This window comes from Balaenoptera ricei, chromosome 15 (genome assembly GCF_028023285.1).
Source record: "Balaenoptera ricei isolate mBalRic1 chromosome 15, mBalRic1.hap2, whole genome shotgun sequence".
In the NCBI taxonomy this organism is placed as follows: Eukaryota; Metazoa; Chordata; class Mammalia; order Artiodactyla; family Balaenopteridae; genus Balaenoptera; species Balaenoptera ricei.
Window position 1 is genome coordinate 23,853,021 of NC_082653.1, and position 23,079 is coordinate 23,876,099.

Consider the following 23,079-nt stretch of genomic DNA (forward strand, 5'->3'; position numbering starts at 1 on the left):
ATAATAAGGATTTACTAGAATCTATGAGAAGTCCCAGGCATGCAGAATCATTCTAAACTTTTTTAAAGTACTTATTTGGCTGCGCTGGGTCTTCGTTGTGGCATGTGGGATCTAGTTCCCTGAGCAGGGATCAAACCCGGGTCCCCTGCATTGGGAGCACCTAGTCTTAGCCGCTGCACCGTCAGGGAAGTCCCTCCAACTTTGGATTAACAGAGAAAGGTCTTGTGAAACGACACCAAACCTCATTAGCTCACCTCCAAAGATCTCTAATCAAGCTGGGTAACAGGCTGAGAGAAAAAATGCTTCTAACAGAAACTCAGAATACTCAGACTTGTTTTATTATAGTACATGGGCTGGGAATGATGGGAGGGGGTGGATGTTGTGGGCAACCACTGCCCTGATTAGCACCGGATGCCCATCCCAATGGCCATGAATGTGCCAAAGGTGCCGCCACTCTGCATCATGGTTTTCCCGATGCCGCCCATCAGCTCCCGACCCCGCATTCCGATCCTGAGAGGAGGAAACCAAGATGGGGCCAATTGGGAACAAAAATACAGGGAGGAACATTAACTGCCCTTTTCCAATTTGTGTTGATAATGGGCACTGCTAAGTCTGGCAGGACATTATCTCTTCCCACATGGGTTGTGTAATGCCAAGGAAAAGGGTCCATTAGGGTCTCTAGGTGGATTCTGATGAATGTATCAACTGACTTCTGTTTGTGGGAGGCAGCAGAAGCAGTATAAAGTACGTGGATAGGGAAACCATTTTTTTGTGCTCGTTTATGATCCAATAAAACATCTGTCTTTTAGACGGTTTCCTAGTGTTAAAACAATGATAGGGGTGTCAGACCTGGGTTCAAGAACTAAGAATGCAATTTACAGGCTGTGTCAAGTGTAAAATGAGGATCACAGCATTCATGGCACTGTTGTGATAACGGCATTTAGCACCGTGACTGACAGTAAGTGCTCAGTAAATGATAATTTACAATCTGGAAAAATGGGAATAGTCTCTTTTACATGTGAAAATGACAGGGTGTAGAGTTTATCTGCTTAGTTTCTACATCCTGTTCCCAGTAAATTTAATCAAGTTTGTTTCACTATGCGCAATTGGAAATAAATGTAACAGCAGTAAGACAGTAAGAATAGCCTTTTATTGACCACTTAATATGTGCCAGATTGTGTGCTAAGTGTGGTCTGATTTGAGCCTTATAACTCTATATGATGTAGAGGTTACTGACCTCATTTTACACTTGAAACCCAGGCTCCAACTTGCCTAAGGTTACAAAATGAGTAAGGGGCCAGAGAGCGGTTTGAGTCAGAGATCATATTCTCAACCATTTAGGCTTCCAACCTGTCCTCCCAGACTTAAGGTGGTTAGGAAATCAGTCTCGCTTGTTAGAGGGCAGCGAGGGAATTGGAAAGAAGTAGTCTCTATTCCAGCGGCAGGCCGAGTGGTGTGGGGAGGGAAGTCCGGTAGTCCCGCCCAGAGATCACGGCCCGCGCCCCTCACCTGAGACAGGAAAAGGTGCCGAAGAGCGCCCCAGCTGCCATGCCCACGGCGCAACCCATCACAAAGCCCATCTTCACGCGGTCGAAGCAGCTTGGCTGTGACTGTCCATAGGGGCCCACGGCCACCGGCATCTGCGGGGTTCGAAGGTTTGCGGAGTGCGGGCCTAGTCGCCAGCCCGAGTCGGGCAGGGGGCGTAGGAGGTGGGGTAGGGAGCGGGCCCAGGGGTTCGGAGAAATCCGGGAAGGAAAAGAAGGGCGTAGCCCGGCTCCATCACCCTCTGAGCGTTCGAGTCCCCGCGCCGCGGTGCCCCCACCTTACCTTGCTTGCGGCCTCGGTCGCTCAGCTCTACGTCTCACACGGAACGCGAGGCGGAGCGCACTCGCGGCCAGAGGAACCGCTTCCGGGGCGCGGAGCAGTACTTCCGGGAGCCTGTGGCAAGGGACAGCAGCCATTTCGGGCGCAGGGCTGCCACCGAGATGATGCTACTGAGAACCTCTTGGAGGCTGGTGGCCGCGGCCGCCCCCGCCGCTCCGTGGCCGAGGGCGAAGGCACCCACTCGGGGGCTGCGCCTGCGCGGTACGCTCCGGGGCCCGCTCGCTGCCACCTCCGCGGAGGCGAGGATCTTTCCCTTGGGCGCGGGGACGCACCTGCATATTCAGGAGCCTCCCTCTTCCGCCCGCTACCCAGACCCTCTGACCCTTCCTCTTGGCTGCACCCCTCAAACTTTCTCATGCCTGCCCTCCGAACGGTTGACTTCGCCGCGCGCCCCGCTGCCGCACTTCAGATCCTTCCCCGCAGGCCCTCAGAGCCCTTGATGCTCGGCCTTCGGACCTCTCCTGGCCAAACTTTAGAGATGCCAGTCGTCCAGCCAGTAACCTTTGAAGGAGATCTTACATACCGTCTCCACATTCCTTCTCAGTGGCTTTGCCCTTTCAGAGGTCTCCTCACTCCCAACGATGCAATTTGAATGTTGTCTCCGCAACCCCCTCCAAGAACCCTGTCTCTCTCCCCTACCCCTTTTTACAGTTGGCTCAAGTTTTCTGATGTTTAATTTCCTTTTCCACTGAGATTCGACCTCAGTATCCCTTAAGTTTATCTCACCTCCATCCAGCTTTTACCTGCTGCTGTCTTGGATGCCCTGTGTGCAGAGTTGCATCCTCTCACGCGGCCACTCCGTTCTACTTTTTGTCAGTTGTAGACCATGCTCCCCAGTCTGCTGTTCCCTCAGATGCAGCCACTGCTCCGGAGGTGGAATCAGGGCTGCGACCTCTGTATATGGATGTGCAAGCTACAACTCCTCTGGTAAGGATCGAGGGGCAGCTTTCCCCAAGCTGTTTTTAGGAATTATATTGTAGAAGTGGCAATGCACAGAAATGCCTGAATCCCTGTAGAAGTAAGAGCCATTGAGAACTGTGTGTTGGGAAAAGCAATGAGCCAGGAGTCAGGAGGCTTAAGTTGTAATCCTCTAGAAATGGCTTTACTACTTACTAGCTATTGATCTTGGACACATCACTCAGTGCAGGCACTCTGGTAGTAGTTAAAAGCATAGGCTCTGGAATTAGCCGGACTGCTACTTACTACGTGAATTTGGGCAAGAATTAAATAGGTTAAAAGACATAAAGCAGCCCTTAGAACAGCGCCTGGCGCATGATAAACACTTGAATATTAATGCACGTTTTCATCAACATGTGGACTCTGTCATGTCCTGTGCTCTCGTAGATCACATTTCTTGGCAGGAGTGGAAACACCTGCAGACACAGCTCTCAGGACAGGGCAATATTTGTAAATTATCTGAGCAGATGGTAGGATAATCTGATTTAAGATGGGTTGGTAGGGGAGTATATTAGGCTAACATTTGGTTAGTACCTGAGGGCATGGAAGAACGTTTGAGGCCTAATCTAGGCAGGGTCTGAAGGGTTGGGAGTGTGCTGAGGCAGGTTGGGCAGGTCTCAGGGGATGGAGTGGGGCCCGAGTTAACTATGGGCTCAAGGAGACTGATCTATTCCTTTATGCTCAGGACCCTCGGGTGCTTGATGCCATGCTCCCTTACCTAGTCAACTACTATGGGAACCCACATTCCCGGACACATGCTTATGGCTGGGAGAGTGAGGCAGCCATGGAACGTGCTCGCCAGGTTAGTACAGAGTACTCTAGGAGGTTCTGATGTCAGAGGGTCAGTGGCCTGTGGGAGGCATTTCTTTTTTTGTAGCTGTGGGTGGAGGTGGAAATGGCTTGGGGCTCTCTCAGGAAGAGATTCAAAGAACAAGCCTTTGGAGTCCCTCTGAAGGCATTTGATTAGTTCCCACATTTCCTAGCTAAATGACCTTTGGCAAGTTATCTGATTTCTCGAAGCCTCAGTTTCCTCACATTGAAAATGGAGATTGGGAAGGGCCTGGGTTCGATCCCTGGTTGGGGAACTAAGATCCTGCAAGCCGCCCAACATGGCCAAAAAAAGAAAGAAAGAAAGAAAAAGAAAATAGAGATTGTAGTAGTTCCTACTTCTTAAGGTTATTGGGTGTATTAAATCAGACAATTCTGGTGATGTGTTTATTAACATGATGCCTATACATACTAGGAACTCAGTAAGTGCTTTTTCAAAAACACCAAAGTTATTATTTTGTATTGGGCTGGAAAAGAGCCTGGGGTCTGGGATGTAGCTGAATATATCCCCTTGTCTGATTCTAGTGGGTACAGAGCTGCTTCTTGAGCAGTTGATAGAATGCAGTGGAGCTCTTCTTGCTCCAGACCTTTGTCTTAGTTGTCTCTGCAGCTGCATTCTTGCCTAGGGAACTGATGCTACTTATTTTTGTTTCTTGGCTTGCAGCAAGTAGCATCTCTGATTGGGGCTGATCCTCGTGAGATTATCTTCACTAGTGGCGCTACTGAATCCAACAACATAGCAATTAAGGTAAGAGAAGGGAACCAAAGGGCATATCTGGGCTTTCCTGACCTGGGAGGTGGTGTCCTGCCATCATTTAGGCTCATATATATTTCCCAGCCACCCACTTTCACCCTATTGTGAAGAAAAGACAGACACATACTCTTTCTGATTTGTTGCTTCCTTCAGCCCTTTGCAGTCTACTCTATCTTAAGTCTTTGATCCTGTTGAACTGAGTTCAGTGAGGTAGTTGGATAGGAAAGGAGGTGGCTCTTGGACCATCAACCATGTGGTGTTTTGGATGGCAGCTACTTCAAAGAGTAAATAATGGTGACTCAACCCTTTTCCCCATCCTTTTGATCTAGTCACAGTGAAGTCCAGAATACACTTGTAATTGGATATATTTCTCTGCTTCTTGTTACCAGCTTCACACTTATATCTGTGATTTCAGGGCTGCCTTCCTCTCAGCCTTCCCTTTCTTTCTGATGAGATCTGTTTGCAGCAAGTTCCTCCTGTTTTCTTTAGATGTCCCCGTTTTGTACTGGTTGCTGTGGTGCCTTCTGCAGACATTCACTTGATCACCCATTCTGAGATTAGTCACTCTATCCTTAGGACCTACAGATCTTCGGTGCTATCAAAAGTAAAATTCCAGTCTCAGTAGTCATGTCGGTGTTTCACAGAACATAATCACGTCTGACTGGGTCTGGTTGCCAGGGTCACTTGTTTAAATACCAAGGCTCTGGTAAATTGTGGGCTGCTGTAAGTTCAACTCTGGCTCTACCCCCTCTCACCACTGTCTGTCACCGGTGTTGCTAGTATTGCTTTTTCTGACCTTGGACTGAGTGAAGGAGGCCTAGACCTGGGCCAGGTTCCAGAGTCATCAGTACTCTGCCCGATCCCTTTAGAAGGAAGGTATCCTTCCTTGGGACTGCAGAGGCCACAGAGCCAGGGGTGTGGTCTCTCCAAAGATGAGAATGGTTTCTGGAATGGGGAGCATTTTCAGAACTTCGAAAATGTTTGCTTTGAAGGTTTCCGCAGATTCCCAAACCTAGAGGCCAATGATTGCTAGAGTAGTTGCGACAGCTTTCCCCTAGTCTCCTGGACGGGTAGAGTAAATATCTGTCTGCTATTAGAGGATTCAACACTTTGGGTGAGATAGGAGGTGGGGAGGGAACTTCTAATGTTTTCGTTTTTATGTTCCTTGTCCTCAAGAACATACAGTTTTTATGTAGTTATAATTTTGGCCTAATTAGTTTCATGTTCTGCTTTTAAAGTAGTATTCTTATAAGCTCTGGGAGGGACTGGGTTGCACATTTTTTTTATTTTAATTTTTTTAAAGGAATTCATGCATATGTGGTGAGATTTTTTTTTTTAACCCTATGGAAAGGTTTAAAATAAAGTGTAGGTCTTCCACTTCTTCCTCCCCTATTCTGACCTCAAGTCTGTTTAGTATTGTCCTAGAAAACAAATTATACATACATATGAATTTGCTTTTAATATTTTCACATATTGTAGCATGCCACATTTATTCTTCTGTAACCGTTAATAACATATCCTGTTTTTCCATTTCAAACTCCATAGTTTTTAATATAACTATATTCTTTTTCATGGAGTTTGTTACTGCAGTTTACTGTTCATTTCTCTGTTGTTGGATGTGTTTAATCTTTCTATTTTTTTAAGGATTGTAAATATAACTAAAGCATATTTTGTCTCTAAAGCTTCATCTATCCTTCGAAATATTTCCCTAAGGCAGGGGTCCCCAACCCCCGGGCCATGGACCGCTACCAGTCTATGAACCAGGCCGCACAGCAGGAGGTGAGCGGCAGACGGGCGAGCGAGTGAAGCTTCATCTGCCGCTCCCCATCGCTCGCATTACTGCCTGAACCCCGCCCCCCACCCCCCCATTCATGGAAGAACTGTCTTCCATGAAACCGGTCCCTGGTGCCAAAAAGGTTGGGGACCGCTGCCCTAAGGTAAATTCCCAAAAGAGGAATCACAGTAAAGAGTGTGAATTCAGCTTTTAAAACATCTTTATAAATGATTTCTGAAGAGATTATAGTGTAAATAATGCCATCAGCGAGGAATGCGTCTATGGGTTTCACTTCTGCACTGCCAGCTTTGGGTATCACCATATTTGCATGTTTTGTATTTAAATAGAAATAAAAGAGACAGACTTTTCCTGGGATGCAAGGATAGCAATGTTCCCCATTTTCCACCTATGGTACAATAAAAAATATATTTGGTCTTTGTCCTGTGTTCCTGGCACAGGGCTTCTAAAACCTTGCAGTTTCCTGAATGCTAGGAATGTGTTTTGTTACTCATAACAAGCCCCTTTGTACCATACCTGACTTTCTGGTGATGAAGTGATTCATGGTGGGCCCTTAGATAGTTTCAAGGGACATGCTGGCCACTCCAGAAGGACCAAGAATGGGATTAGAGAGTTGTAACTTTCATCTGGGGAAGAGAGGGGGGGCTGGAGATTGAGTCCAGTCATATGACCAGTGATTTAATCAGTTGTGCCTGTGTTATGAAACCCCCATAAAAACTCTGGAAAACAAAACTCAGAGGAGCTTCCAGGTTGGCAAACTCATAGATGTACTGGAAGGTGGCATTCTTAGATTCACAGGGAGAGGGCATGGAAACTCTGTGCCCCTCCCTGCCCCAGAACTCACCCTGTGCATCTCTTCCATTTGGCTGTTCCTGGGTTGTATCCTTTGTGATAAAGCTATGATAGTAATATAGTGTTTTCATTGAGTTCTGTGAATCATAGAGAATTATTGAACCTTAGGGGACTGTGGGAAGCCCTGTATTTGTAGCCAGCTGGGGAAGTATGGGTGGGTGACTTGTGACACCTAGGCCTTACGGCTGGCATCTGAAGTGGAGGCAGTCTTGTGGGACTGAGGCCCTTAACCTGTGGGATTTGCGCTAATTTGGGATAGTTAGTGTCAGAATTAAATTGAATTATAGGACATGCAGTTGGTGTCAGAGAACTGATATTGGAGCATACTGCCTTTGTCCACTTACTCCTTACAACTAGGATGGAACTCATTGCTGTCTCTCTGAGTATATTCTTCTTCCTTTCACCACTACCAATTTCTAGGGGGTGGCCAGGTTCTACAGATCACGGAAAAAGCACTTGATCACCACGCAGACAGAACACAAATGTGTCTTGGACTCCTGCCGTTCACTGGAAGCTGAGGGCTTTCAGGTCACCTACCTCCCAGTGAAGAAGAGTGGGATCATCGACCTGAAGGTAAGAGGGACAAAATAGGAGGAGCCTGGCTTCAGCCTATAAATCTATCTCTTCAGCCTCAGCTGGAGCTTGAAGGACTAGATCTAATGGTGAGGGTGGGGTTTAGAGAAATAGGCCTTGCAGTGTGACTCAGAGTATGTTCCCCTTGAGTGTGTACCATCCTCCTTTTCTGTGGAAGATTTGTTTCTCAGCTTTGTTGGTGCTTCCTGGTCTGCGTGAGAGCCACCACGGGAAAGCTCTGGCCTCCTTCTCCCTGCACTGATGTTTCTCATCCTTCAAAATAGTAGGTGTAGTTTTTGTGAAGAATATTTCCCTTTTTGGCCCATATCTTTATATGTCAATTTTGGGTCCAAGTATCTTCTCCACCAAATTTTGGATATCAGCATCCCTAGACAAATCCTAATATATAATTTGTGGACAGATCCCTGTGATGTGCAAATGGAGATAATTTTACTATTTTCTTCGCAACCTGGAGGGCTTTTATTTCTTTTTCTTGCCCAGTTGCCCAGGCAAGAACTTCTAGTACAAAGTTGAATAAAAGTGGTGAGAGCAGATAACCTTGTTTTCTTCCTGATCTTAGATGAAAGCTTTCACCATTAAGTAGGATGTTAGTCCCTGCCTTCAAGGAGCTTATATTCTAGTGAAGGGGACAGTTAACATGTAAACAAACACATAAATGAAATAATTATGAATTGGGATATATGCAATAAAGGAAGTAAACAAGAAGCTGAGAGAAACATAACATTGAGAACCTACATTAGACCAGTGTCAGGGAAAGCATAATAGATGTTGGGAGGTTGATTACTAGTTTCTTTAAGATAAATATTTTAGTCAAATGTGGTCCCTACCTCAGTGTTGAAAATAGTAGCCTTGTTTTTTACTACTTACTTTGTTCTTTGCTGCTTTTTACTCTGACAATCTTATGTAGGAAAGGCTCCCCCTCTTTTTTTTATTAAACTTTTAATTTTTAAATAATTATAGATTCTCATGCAGTTGTCAGAAGTAATACAGAGAGATCTCATATCCCCTCTATCAGTTTCCCTTAATGATAACATCTTACAGAAGTATAGTATAATATTACAACCAGAATATTGATGTTGATAGAATCTATCCATCTTGCTCTGATTTCCCCAGTTTTACTTGTACTCACTTGTGTGTGTGTTTAGCTCTATGCAGTTTCATCACATGTGTAGTTTCATGTAACTATCACCACAATGATGCTTCATGGTCTTTTTTTTTTAAGATTTATTTATTATTTTTTTATTTATTTAATTTTATTTTTGGCTGCGTCGGGCCTTAGTTGTGGCACGCAGGATCTTTCGTTGCAGTGCGCAGGCTGTTCATTGTGGTGCGCGGGCTTCTCTTTAGTTGCGGCCTGCGGGTTTTCTCTTCTCTAGTTGTGGCATGCAGGCTCCAGGGCGTGCGAGCTCAGTAGTTGTGGCACATGGGCTTAGTTGCCCTGCGGCATGTGGGATCTTAGTTCCCTGACCAGGGATCAAACCCAGATCAGATCCGCCTGCATTGTAAGGTGGATTCTTTACCACTGGACCACCAGGGAAGTCCCATGGTCTTCTTTTAAAACCACTAATTTGATCTCCATTTCTTTAATTTTGTCTTTTCAATAATGTTATGTAAATGGAATAATACACTATGTAACCTTTTGGGATTGGCTCTTTTAATTTAGCATAAGTCTTTGGCGAGTCATTTAAGTTGTTGCACGTCTCAGTAGTCTGTACCTTTTTATTAATGAATAGTATTCCATGTAATGGAAGTACACAGTTTCTTTAACCATTTACCTGTTGAGGGACATCTGGGTTGTTTTTAGGTTTTGGCTATTATGAATAAAGCTACCATGAACATTTATGTATCGGTTTTTTGGTGTGAATTTAAGTTTACATTTCCCTGAGGTAATGCCCAAGAGTGCAATTACTGGGTCATATGGTAATTTCATGTTTAGTTTTATAAGAAACAAAAACTACCAAACTGTTTTTCAGTGTGGTTGTACCATTTTAGGTTCCCACCAGTAGTATATGAGTGATCCAGTTTCTTTGCATCCTCGCCAGCATTTTGTGTTGTCACTATTTTAATTTTACCCACTCCGGTAGGTGTGTAGTGAAAGGCCCCTTTTCAAGACTAAGCTTGCGTACATTCTGAGTTAGGGAGGACTTTGTTGGTACTATATAGTTTCCTTACTCCTGATATTCTTAGGAACTAGAGGCTGCCATCCAGCCGGATACCAGTCTGGTCTCAGTCATGTCTGTGAACAATGAGATTGGAGTGAAGCAGCCCATTGCAGAAATAGGTGAGTATCGTGGGTGGACCCTGACGCTTGCCCACCCCTGGGATCCATCTAAGGAGCAGGACTGGACTAGGAGTTGTAACACTTTATAAAATTAGGTAAGGAAACTAAGAGAAAGAGAGCTTCAGTTCCTTGTTCAAGGACATATTGTAAATGGCATAGCTAGTATTTGAATCCAGGTGTAGTACCCTTTATGTTGTTTTCATTTCACTGCACTTGGTGCAGAAAACAAAACAAAAAACCTCCACCTTTTTTCTCTTCCTCTTTTACCTTTTTTGTTTTAGAACATCTCTTTACTATGCTCATAGAGCCAGAGAGACTCACCCTGTAACCTCTTAGGTACATTAGCAAATAGATCTGTTAATCTTTGCTTCTTTTAAATCAAAAGGATCTAAAAGTTAATCTGATATATTGAAAGGCCAGTGTTAATGAGGTAGGAAGAGTCTTATGAATCAGAATATCGGGAGTGTTTTGATTGGGTGTTTTGCACTTGCTCTTGTTTATTCTAGTCAAGGACACTAGAGCTGAGAATGAGAGAGAGACAGAGACAGAAAGAGAGAAGGAGAGAGAAGTGATTTACTATGTGGCTAGTGGCCAATGCCATGTATAATTTTGCCTTAGAACTCATGGTACATTGTGGGACCACTGCCAGGTTACTTCCTAACATTGTGCTGTGGTTCTTCCCCTTTGTTGTTTTCTCAGGGCACATTTGCAGTTCCAGAAAGGTGTATTTCCATACTGATGCAGCCCAGGCTGTTGGAAAAATCCCACTCGACGTCAACGACATGAAAATTGATCTCATGAGCATCAGTGGTCACAAAATCTATGGTCCGAAAGGTACTAGCCCCTCCTAGAGTTCCTCCTCTCTGGACCTTCCGGCAAATTCTTTGACAGGTGTTCCTGGGACTCATTTGGGACTATCACTGCTTTCAGAGGAAATTGTATATTCAGAGTGCCCTGCAGAATGCAAGTGTCATTTAGCAACAGCTAGGAACATGTGCTTATTAATAGATTCTAGGAGTTACTATATAGCAGACCATTCTTCACTGGTCTCTTTAGAAAATACTTTCATGTAGATGTTAATTTTGTTGAGGAACAAAGGTTTTGTCATATCAAATTAGCTGGATAAGTCCAGTTATCTTGTCTACCCCATTGTGATTTGCAGATCAATATTCTTTGAGTTCTTCATTCCCTCGTGTCTTGCTTTAGCCTTAGGGGAAGATTGTATGGGCTTTTATGTTTCTTGGTGTTTGTTCCTAGTTTTAGTAGTCTTTGCTCCTATTAATCTCTCAAGGATACTTGTCTGTTTCCTATGGTCCTATTGGCCTAGGAATGTTTTCTAGCTGGAATTCTGCCTCTGCACCCCAATCTTTGGGAAGAGACTATTGTCCTCTATTTTATGGAGGTAGCCATCCAAAATGAACAACTCCTCCTCTGTCTCTTGGTTGAGGGCCTGTGGTGGTTGGTTATGCCAGTACGCTTGCTGTGTCTGCGGGGTGTGTCATCTGGATGTACACCCTGTGGAAAAAGGTGTGATAACTCCTGGAAGTATATAAGAGGGGCTTCTTCTAAAGGCTCCCAGAGGTTGTAAAGAGTGTTTTTGTAAGCCCAACAGGTGTTCTATCTTTAACTAAAATTGGCTTATTGGCTTTTTTTGTAGATAAATCTGTTTTGATAAAATTAACTCATATTGAGCAGAAGCTCTGATCAGCATGTAAATGTGTACAGGTATCCCTCACTATCCAAACTCTTGCTTTTTGAACTCAGGATCTAAATAGATTTAGATAACATGGTATCCTTCACTATCCAGATGTAGTATCTGAGCACTGACTCTCTGAACTTGGGAACTGCAGAGATTCAGACAGTGTAGGATACTTGAATTTGATTTTATTTTAATGGGGAAATGAAATATTTCTTTTTTTTTAAATAAATTTATTTATTTATTATTTATTTTTGGCTGCGTTGGGTCTTCCTTGTTGCACGTGGGCTTTCTCTAGTTGAGGCGAGCAGGGGCTGCTCTTCGTTGCAGCGCACGGGTTTCTCATTGCGGTGGCTTCTCTTGTTGCGGAGCACGGGCTCCAGGCGCGCAGGCTTTAGTAGTTGTGGCGCAGGGGCTTAGTTGGTCCGCGGCATGTGGGATCTTCCCGGACCAGGGCTCGAACCCGTGTCCCCTGCCTTGGCAGGCGGATTCTTAACCACTGTGCCACCAGGGAAGCCCTGAAATATTTCTTAATAAATGCAGTGTGGCACGTAAATTATTTTAAAACTAGGGTCCTTCATAATAAATTTGGGAACCATTGCCTCACTTGCTATGGTATCTGTAGTCTCTGCCTCAATAGTCAGTAGTTGTTCTGCGAGGGAGAAGGTGACCTTCAGCAAGTGCTCACTCTATTCAAAACCCTTGGCTACTTAGTGAATATCTTTGTACATTCATGCTCATATTTTGGTATGAAATTCCTATAAACAGATGTGCTGAGTCACAAGTTGTATACATTTTTAAGTTTTGATAGACCCTAGGAGATTATGCTAATTTTTACTTCCATTTTGACTTCTCCCCTTTTTTTCCCTCAAGGTTTTAATTTTTTAAAAAATTAAAAATTTTTATTCTATTTAGACAAGGTAATATGGTTCAAAATTCAAAAGCTGCAAAAAAGTACACTGTGGAAAGTCTCTCACCTCTGTCTCTAAGCCATGCAGTTCCCCCTAGGGAGACAGTTTCTTGAGTATTTTTCTAGAACTATTTTATGCATTTATAATCACATATATGGGACTTCCCTGGTGGCACAGTGTTTAGGAATCTGCCTGCCAGTGCAGGGGACACAGGTTCGAGCCCTGGTCTGGGAAGATCCCACATGCCGCGGAGCAACTAAGCCCGTGCACTGCAACTACTGAGCCTGCGCTGTAGAGCCCACAAACCACAACTGCTGAGCCCGCGTGCCACAACTACGGAAGCCTGCGCCGCCTAGAGCCTGTGCTCCGCAACAAGAGAAGCCACCGCAATGAGAAGCCCGCGCACCACAATGAAGAGTAGGCCCCGCTCACCGCAACTAGAGAAAGCCCATGCGCGGCAACCAAGACCCAACGTAGCCAAAAATAAATAAATAAATACATTTATAATCACATATATACTTCCCCCCTTCCCCTTTTTTACTCAATCAGTAGCATACTACACTCATTGCATCTTCACCTAGCAATGCATCTTTTATTTTTTTTAACTAAAGTACAGACATTATTCACATTTCACCAGTGTTCCAACAATGTATCTTGGAGATTTTATAGTGGTAGTACCGAAGGAGCTTCCTCATTCTTTTATACATCTTCTTTGAATTTCAGGCATGGATGTACCATAATTTATTTGCCCATTTTCCTGATTGTGGACATCTAAGTTGTTTCCAATTTTTTGCTATTATGAATAATGCTGCGTTTCATGATGTCATTTTATACATGCATAGGGAGCTACTTTAAACCATTTTGGCTATCACTCCTTCTGGTATAAAATAATTTTGATAAATATTATGCTTTTGCTGCTGTTTCTTCTTTTCCCCCAATCTTTTTTTTTGAAAGATGTCAAGCTTACAGAAAAGTTGAAAGAATATTTTGACCCCTTTGAAAAGTGATATTTTGTTTCATCTGCATTTTCCTTTTTCTCTTTTTTTTGTAACAAACTTTGTTTCCCAGGGGTTGGTGCCATCTACATTCGCCGCCGGCCCCGTGTGCGTGTGGAGGCCCTGCAGAGTGGAGGGGGGCAGGAGCGGGGTATGCGGTCTGGGACCGTCCCCACACCCTTGGTGGTGGGGCTGGGGGCTGCGTGTGAGGTGGCACAGCAAGAGATGGAGGTATGGGGAGAGCAGTTCCCTCCCACAAATTCTTCCCCTGTGCTGGGTCTCCTGTGTTGAGGCTTCTTGGCATGACTGGGTCAGATCTTTGCCAGAAGAGGTGGTTTAAGAAAACCATCTTTGTCCCAGTGCTGTTGGCATCTTATTGAGGGAGGTGTTATGGGCTCCAAAATCCAGGCCCTTCAGTAGTTATCAGCTCATTTATTCTGGGTTATTGAAACCATCTGTCCAGTTATTGAGCACCTCTGTGCTCAGTGCTGGGGATACAGTGGTCTCCATGAGCAACACAGGGCAATAGGTGGGTCAGATGCACAGTCACTTCTGGGCACCGGGCAGGGCTCCTCGTCCTGTGTGTTTCTGAGCTGTTAATGGTCACTATGCTTAGTCCTCCCTTGCCTGCTCCTCAGTATGACCACAAGCGGATCTCCAAGTTAGCAGAACGACTGACACGGAAGATAATGAAGAGCCTTCCAGACGTGGTGATGAATGGGGACCCTGAGCACCATTACCCAGGTACAGACGTGCCCATTCTGTCCCCATCTGGAAGAGCTGGACACTCTGAGCCTTCTCTCATAGTAATTCACTCTTCCAGGCTGTATCAACCTCTCCTTTGCATATGTGGAAGGGGAGAGTCTGCTCATGGCACTCAAGGATGTTGCCTTATCCTCGGGGAGGTGAGTTGGATTGGATAGACAGGGACTGTGGCAGGACCAATTAGTGTGGCTTTAAGTGTTAGGTTAATAAGCCTCCCATTGTGGAGACGACAGGCACAAGAGCTCTTAGTTGAGGGTAAAAGTCATTTTTGTAAGCACCTATTTTTAGCTGGCTGGGCACAGGCTAACGTTTGCCACCCTAGGAGGGCCTCCTGTGGTAGAGTTTTGTGCCTTTTGTGGTCCCAGGAGATGCATGTATCTGTTCTAGTGTTATTCTGGTAGTTCTGTTACAGGCCTCCAGAATTCAAGGATGCTTCAGAGGCCACCAAGGGTTTAGCTGCTGTCCAGGCCTGTATACATAATGCATTCGGTTGTAGGGGAGTGGGCACCTGGTGCTCTGTTGCCTCTTGGTGTCACACCTAGCTCACGTGGTATCATGCTTTGGCAGTGTCCTTCTCAAGGAGGTTATCCTCCACAGGGGCCAGAGCAGCTAGCAGCATCTGGCCCTTTCGCTCTGTCAGATTAGAATGTCTCTTTTGTCTCCATGGTATGACTTCAGGGGTCTGGGTGTGGGAGCAAGACTGGAAGTTTGTGGCCAAAAGCAGATTTAATGCTGAACTGAGCAAGGCTCTGTGTCTTTCTCCTCAGTGCCTGCACCTCTGCATCCCTGGAGCCCTCTTACGTCCTTCGAGCAATTGGCACTGATGAGGATTTAGCTCACTCTTCTATCAGGTCAGTCATTTGAGCTGCAGCATTTATGAAAGGCATCCTCTTTTGTATTATTCTTCTCCTGTTAGTCTTCCTCAATTTAGTTTAACTTATCCCTTCTTCATTCTTCATGAAAGTTTCTCGAGCAGTGGTTCGCAGACCTCATCAACTGTCACCTGGGAAGTTTGTGAAAGATGAAGAGGTCTGAGGGCCACACTAGAGATTCTGATGCATTAGGTTTGGAGGAGGAGTAGGAAACTTCCTTCTAGAGTGATTCTCAGGTGGCGCACAGACCATGTTCGGAGAAACTCTGCCTTCTAGGGGAAGGACCATGTTCTCTCCATGTCTTTTGTGGAGTAGATCCTCATTGAGTATTTGCTGAATGAATTTACCCTGGTGCCACAGGTCTGATGCAGAGCTCCTGTCTGTGTCTTTTTCAGGTTTGGCATCGGCCGTTTCACTACAGAGGAGGAAGTGGACTACACAGTGGAGAAGTGCATTTACCATGTGAAGCGTCTTCGAGAAATGAGGTATGCATCATCGTACCAGAGACCCTTTGGAAGAAATTGCTGTGCTGGCTCCTCTCTTATCCTTAGGCTGTGTATTCACACTGCCAGAAACCAAAGTTTGAGAATCCTTGAATTTTAGGATTTAGAGATACCACAAAGCAGGAAAGTGGATCCTCTTGGCTACTTGTTTTCAGAGTATGAAAAGGTGTCTTTAAAAACTAAAGAACTGGACTTTCCTGGTGGCGCAGTGGTTAAGAATCCGCCTGCCAATGCAGGGGACACGGGTTTGAGCCCTGGTCTGGGAAGATCCCACATGCCGCGGAGCAACTAAGCCCGAGCGCCACAACTACTGAGCCTGCGCTCTAGAGCCCGCAAGCAACAACTACTGAAGCCCGTGCACCTAGAGCCTGTGCTCCGCAACAAGAGGAGCCACCGCAATGAGAAGCCCGTGCACCGCAACGAAGAGTAGCCCCTGCTCGCCACTTCTAGAGAAAGCCCACACGCAGCAAAGAAGACCCCACGCGGCCAAAAAAAAAAAAAAAACTAAAGAACTGAATAAATGCAGATGTTTTTCATTATTTAATTAAATTTTATTTATTTGGCTACATGGCTTGTAGGATCTTAGTTCCCTGACCAGGGATTGAACCCGTGCCCCCTGCAGTGGAAGTGCAGAGTCTTAACCACTGGACTGTCAGGGAATTCCCCGTTATTTTATTTTATTTATTTATTTAAAATTTTTAAAATTTATTTTTATTTTTGGCTGTGTTGGGTCTTCGTTGCTGCATGAGGGCTTTCTCTAGTTGTGGCGAGTGGGGCTCTGTTGTGGTGCGCGGGCTTCTCACTGCGGTGGCTTCTCTTGTTGCAGAGCACAGGCTCTAGGCGCTCAGGCTTCAGTAGTTGTGGCTCGCGGGCTCTAGAGCGCAGGCTCAGTAGTTGTGGTGCACGGGCTTAGTTGCTCCGCGGCATGTGGGATCTTCCCGGACCAGGGCTTGAACCCGCGTCCCCTGCATTGGCAGGCGGATTCTTAACCACTGTGCCACCAGGGAAGCCCCCCCCCATTATTTTATTGATAGTATTAATAGTTGTCATTGCAGCAATATCAATACAAAATTCGTGATTTGTAGACTAAGTTTAGGAAAACTCTCTTTAAGATAGGGATTCTTTTTTTTTAAGATAGGGAACTTAATTTGCGTTCTATGGCTGGACTTCAGGAGGTACATGATAACCCTGAAATTGTATGCTAAGTGTTTTACAGTTGTGCATTTTCTTTGGAAGACAGTCCATAGTTTCCATAAGATACTCAAAAGGTTAAGAACCATTACTAAGGACTTCCCTGGTGGCACAGTGGTTAAGAATCCGCCTGCCAATGCAGGAGACACGGGTTCAAGCCCTGGTCCGGGAAGATTCCACATGCCGCGGAGCAGCTAAGCCCGTGCGTCACAACTTCTGAGCCTGCGCTCTAGAGCCCATGCTCCGCAACAAGAGAAGCCACCGCAATGAGAAGCCCATGCACCACAACAAAGAGAAGCCCCCACTCGGCGCAACTAGAGAAAAAGCCCGCACGCAGCAACAGACCCAATGCAGCCAAAAAAACTAAAAATAAATAAATAAATTTATTAAAAAAAAAAAAAAAAGAACCATTACTCAGAGTTTTCTTTGTAAAGATGCTTATAAAGGTCAAGAGATGCTTTACCAGCCAGCTGCTACCAGGGGTTCCCCTAGTAGCCATAGAGCTCTGCTTCCTTATGGGAACATCAAGGCCTCTGGACTTTTTCAGAGCTCTGTTTTGGCTCAATTTGACTTTCAAGAGTCTCTTGGTCTAGTTGGTGAGCGTGAGGAAGTTCAGGTATATATATACCTGCTTCCCTTTGTGAGCTCTCCCAGGCCTTTCTGGGCTCTGGATTTTCCTTTGCAGGGTCTAATTGTATTGCTTAAATATCTATAGCTTGCTTAGATTCTTCCTTGGCTTGGCTTTCTGGTACTCTCTGGCACACTCAGAGCGCATTTCTACTGACTGTGCTGCCAGGAAAGACTTATTCTTCCTATCCGTGTGGTTTCAGCATTTTCACCCTATTCCTTCTGATCCTTTAGAAACTGAATTCAACCTGGTCTCATTACCCTCAGCCAGAGTTTTATTTTGTGAGCCTATGATATTAACTGACCTTCCCTAAAAAGAAGGGACAGGAAGGAGATGGCTAACTTTAAGGAGACTTGGAAAATGTCAAATAGAAAGGTGTGCTGGGGGACTTCCCTGACGGTCCAGTGGTTAAGACTCTGCGCTTCCACTGCAGGGGGAACAGGTTCGATCCCTAGTCGGGGAACTAAGATCCCTGCATGCCATGGGGCACGGCCAAAAATAAATTAAAAATAAAAAGAAAGAAAGAAAGGCATGCTGGGAATGCATAGTGTAATGGAGAGAGAGAAACCAAGAATAGAATGAAATTGGGTAGAAGAAAGTTAACTGGAGAAATCCAAACCAAAATCCCATGGTCATAACACATTGAAGTAATATCTGGTCTGGGAACATTATCTAAGGCATTCAAGCTCAAGGGGATCAGAGCTTAGCAGAGATATCTCAGCAGCAGTTCCTGTATGAGATGGGATGCCCAGGTCTAAGATCCAAAAGATCCTTTTGAATTGGAGCCAGGGATGTTGGAAGCATAGTGAACTCTGGGGAGATGAATCTGGTGAGAACTGGATAAGGGTGCTACATATTCAGGTGATTTAGGGCTAAGTTCTATCTCTGAGAACTAGAGCAAAACCAAGAAACAAGGGGACTTACCTGGTGGTCCAGTGGTTGAGACTCCACTCTCCCAACGCAGGGGGCCCCGGTTTGATCCCTGGTCAGGGAACTAGGGTCCCGCGTGCCACAACTAAAGATCCTGCACGCAGCAATGAAGATCCCACATGCCACAACTAAGACCCAGCGCAGCCAAATAAATAAATTAAAAAAAAACCCCAAACAAACCGAGAAACAAGTGCTGAAAAGTCCATTTGTGTGTGGGGGGTGGGGGTGGGGGTTAGTAGAGAGGCTGAAACTCGCTGCTTACACACCTTCCAAGGGTCTTGATTCCCCCAGGGAAACTGTCCATAGCCTCTCATGACTGGGATGAGAGCTTCATGAACATAACCACACTTGACGCTGTTGGCTTGGCCCCATTGGAGCTGAGCCTGGGGTACCTAGTTATTAATGTTGGCAGGTGGGGAGAGGCTAGAGCTGACAAGCACTTACATATAGCTGAGAAAGACTTGATAACCTCTTGTGTTGGGGTCTTTCAGGGCAAGGAGGTAGAGGAGAGACAAGAGCAGATGGAGCAAGTCAAGGCTTACAGCCCAGGAGCCAGTGCTGGCTGCTTCCTAAGCCTTCACTCATCCAAATACCTCTTCTCTTTGGCAGCCCTCTCTGGGAGATGGTGCAGGATGGCATTGACCTCAAGAGCATCAAGTGGACCCAACACTAGAAGAGTGGGCCTCTGACTTTGTGCTGGCCTGGCTTCTCCTGCCTCATCAACCCATGCACAGCCAGGTATTTTGTTACCCCCAGTGGCTGCTCCATGTTCAAACCAGAATTGGTATAGCCCAGTTGACTTCAGCTTTGGCCTGCTTCCAAGACAGAAACATGAGAAAACTGTCTTTCTCCAGCCTCAGCTCCTTTGGTGGGGACCACTACCCATTTCTCTCCAGGAGTCCTTCTGTGGTCTTACAGTGAGTGGATGTTCTCATCCTGAAACAGGAGGGACATTTGCTATGAATGATATTGCTACTGCGTGGGGAGCCCATACCCTTGGTGGGGGGAGCCCGAGGAACCAGAAGAAGGCTCTTTGTTCAGGGACCCTGATGCTCTACTTGGACATTTGAGTTGTTGCTTACTGCTGCTCAGAGAGATTGACTCCTTCAGAATCAAGCATAATCATCTACGATTTCATCTTTTTTGTGGCTCCAAAGGCTACCTTTTCATATTGACTATAGACTGAACAGCAAGTTTCTTAGAAGGCTTGTCTCCTTTGTGTTCTTGTCCTTCTTTTCTTTTGACCTAATGGAGCCAGAAATATGTGTATGACTCTACCTATTATTGTACTAATTTATGTTTCTTTTTTAAAAATTGTTAATTTGCAAATTAGAGAAATAAAATCACCTTCCTCTATTTATTCTGTGACTTTATGAGAGGCTCAGGGAGAATTCCAAGCTGTACTTGGGAATCGTGTAGTAAGACTACCACTTCAGTTGATTTCCATAGCTGAGTCTGCTTGCCTATCTCTTCAGTCAACAATTATTTGCATGCCTCTCAGGTGCCTGACATTATTCTGGGGATAAACTGGTTAACAGGACCAAAAAGGACCCTCACTGAGCTTTCATTCTAGTAGACAGAAAGTAAGAATTAAACAAAAAGGCTATTATAGATTGTGATGAGTGCTATGGCAGAAATAGAGTGGTAAGGGGAAGTAATGGAGAAAACCTACCATGCTGGGTGTACTAGGAAAGTTTTTTTGAGCAGGTGTTAATTAAGCAAAAACATGATTTCTAGCCATCGAAAGAGCTAGGGATGAGTGAGGAATAAGAAGGAACAGCAAGAGCAAAGGGCCTGAGGCGTGAAAAAACATGGTGTGTTTGAGAAATTGAGAGAAGGCCAAAATAGCCAGAGTAGAGTTTTTCCATTTGTGGGTCTGAAACCACAGGTGGGATGTTACCAGCACTAAAAAGGGTGAGAGAAAAAATTTTAGAGTACATCACACAGATATTTTTAAAAATTTTATTGAAGTATAGTTGATTTACAATGTTGTGTTAATTTCTGCTGTACAGCAAAGTTACTCAGTTAAACATATATATATACTCTTTCTCATATTCTTTTCCATTATGGTTTATCACAGGCTATTGAATATAGTTCCCTGTGCTATACAGTAGGACCTTGTTGTTTATCCATCCTATACATACTAGTTTGCATCTGCTAATCCCAAACTCCCAGTCCTCGCCCCCCACCCTTGGCAACCACAAGTCTGTTCTCTATGTCTGTAAGTCTGTTTCTGTTTCGTAGATATGTTCATTTGTGTCATATTTTAGATTCCACATATAAGTAATATCATATGGTATTTGTCTTTCTCTTTCTGACTTACTTTGCTTAGTATGATAATCTCTAGGTCCATCCATGTTGCTGCTGATGGCATTATTGCCGTGGAGTGCGGCGATGGTGCTGGCAACGCGGGTGATAAAAGAATTTACTGGGTCAGAAGTGAGGGTAGGACTTCCCTGCTGGCGCAGTGGTTAAGAACCCGCCTGTTAATGCAGGGGATACAGGTTCAAGCCCTTGTCCGGGAAGATCCCACATGCCGCGGAGCAACTAAGCCCGTGTGCCACAACTACTGAGCCTGCGCTCTAGAGCCCACAAGCCACAACTACTGAAGCCCGCGTGGCTAGAGCCAGCGCTCTGCAACGAGAGAAGCCACCGCGATGAGAAGGCCGTGCACCACAACGACGAGTCGCCCCTGCTCACCGCAACTAGAGAAAGCCTGTGTGCCGCAACAAAAGACCCAATGCAGTCAAAAATAAATAAATAAAATAAATAAGTTTATTAAAAAAAAAAAAGTGAGGGTAGAAAGCGAGATTTATTGAATACACTGCAAGGGAGCAGCAGGCGAGACCAAGAGGGGGTCTGCTGGGGGAGAGAAACTGGGCTTCTTTTATGGTCTCTTCTGGTCACCCTTGGGCGTCAAGGGCATTTGTCCCTGGGAAGGGGCTCTGGGGGCTTGGGGTCCTCCCTGTGGCGCATGGGGCCTTTGAGTGGGGGATGGCCCTCCCCCTTGAGGGAGAGAGGGACAGTCCCGTTTCCAGTGGCCACGTTGCTTGAATTTGAGACAAGGCCCTGGAGGCTTGGAACATTCCCAACTGAAGAGCCCTGGTTGGCTGCAGTGGAAGCAGGAATGGGCCAGGGCGGCTGTCCCCTTTGGTTGGCTGGGACAAGCCATGGGGGTGCCCGAAATGGACAGCAAGCTAACAATTGCGGTTGCCATATATTGGGCCTGCCATTTGTTTACCTCTTTCATCTTCCCGTTCAGCCCTCTGGGCTCTCGAGGCGTCCTCCCGGTTATTAAAGACCTTGAAGGCCGTATCTAATAGGACAGCAAAGGGAATTTGGGGTCCCTGTTCAAGTTTTTGGAGTTGTGTCTGATATCAGGTGAAGCTTGGCTGGTAAGGTGAACAGCCAGAATAGCTAGTCCCTCTGGACTCTTAGGGTTTAGGTTTGTGTATTTATGCATAGTTTCGGCTAAGCGGGCTTGAAATAAGGTAGGGTTTTCAGAGAAGTCCTGGGTTATTTCATGAAGTTTGTTGTAAGTTACTGGCTTGATGACAGCCTTTTTCATCCCCTCAATTAGGCAGGTAATCATGTAATCAGCGGCCTCGTCCTCATGTAGGCCCTGTGTCGGTGGCCTGATATGTCCAATTTGGTTCTGTGTCAGGAACAGCCCCAGGTGGATGGGCATTGTCAGGGGTGCAGGCATGTGCTTCATCTGCCCAAGCCCACCCTAGGGACCAAATATGGGACTTTTCCTCTAGGGTACAACAGGTGGTCAAGACGACATAGATGTCCTGTCAGGTCAGATCGAAAGCCACCGTGAGTTCCTCTGAATTCCCGAATAGAATTGGTGGGGTCCTGACTAAAAGATCCCAATTTAGTTTTGATTTGTGACAAGTCAGACATAGGCAAGGGGACGTGAACTTGAATAGTGCCCTTTTCTCCATTGGCCACCTCATGGAGAGGCAAAAGATTTTCAGGGGGTTGAGGGTGTTCAGATATGAGGCACCTGAACGGGGGTGGGAAGGTGAGAGGGTGTCGGGATAGGGAGGAGGAGCGGTAGGAGGGGGAGCGGGTTAAGAGGAGTGCGTGGGAGATTAAAGGAGGGATGTTGGAGAATATCGGTGTCAGGCTTGGAGGGCAGAATTTGGAGAGGCATATGCGACAGGTTTGTTGTAATTTGGGGTTTTGTGACAGGGCCATGAAGGCCTGAATGTAGGGGACCTCAGAGTCCTTCCCACGTTTTGACAAAAGAGATCAAGCTGCAGGATGGTGTTATAGTTTAGGGACCTGTTGAGAGGCCAGACCTCCTGATCCGGAACCAAATGTTGGAGAGAGTTTGGAAATCAAATTTAGTCCAATTTTTTTTTTTTTTTTGGCCACACTGTGCGGCTTGTGGGAGGCTTTGGGATCTTTGTTCCCAGACCAGGGATTGAACCCGGGGCCACAGCAGTGAAAGTGCGAAGTCCTAACCACTGGACTGCCAGGGAACTTCCAAGTCCAGTTTTTAAGAATACATCCCAAAGGTGAGTCAGCAAGGATAGAGGGTGTTAGACCCATGTTGGACCTTAACCAGGCACAGCGTCTACCGAAAAGGCATCTCTAGAGACTTCCCGGTAGGGCAGTGGATAAGACTCCGTGCTCCC

General features: G+C 45.6%; 2 protein-coding genes across 2 annotated transcripts; one reads left to right on the forward strand and one right to left on the reverse strand.

Moving 5' to 3' along the window:
- Nucleotides 1–316: 316 nt before the first annotated feature.
- On the reverse strand, nt 317–1,925 carry ROMO1 (reactive oxygen species modulator 1). The gene is made up of 3 exons (XM_059896748.1): nt 1,828–1,925; nt 1,510–1,640; nt 317–510 (listed from the first exon to the last, which is right to left on the reverse strand). Exons 2-3 carry the CDS (start codon nt 1,638–1,640, stop codon nt 402–404), a joined length of 240 nt encoding a protein of 79 aa, XP_059752731.1. The 5' UTR covers nt 1,828–1,925; the 3' UTR covers nt 317–401.
- NFS1 (NFS1 cysteine desulfurase) lies at nt 1,919–19,789 on the forward strand. Its single transcript, XM_059896747.1, has 13 exons — nt 1,919–2,085; nt 2,702–2,811; nt 3,527–3,643; nt 4,334–4,417; nt 7,488–7,640; nt 9,849–9,942; nt 10,642–10,776; nt 13,618–13,775; nt 14,183–14,288; nt 14,368–14,449; nt 15,077–15,160; nt 15,577–15,666; nt 19,043–19,789. The coding sequence occupies exons 1-13, from the start codon at nt 1,986–1,988 to the stop codon at nt 19,104–19,106; spliced, it is 1,377 nt and encodes a 458-aa protein (XP_059752730.1). The 5' UTR covers nt 1,919–1,985; the 3' UTR covers nt 19,107–19,789.
- Nucleotides 19,790–23,079: the final 3,290 nt, after the last annotated feature.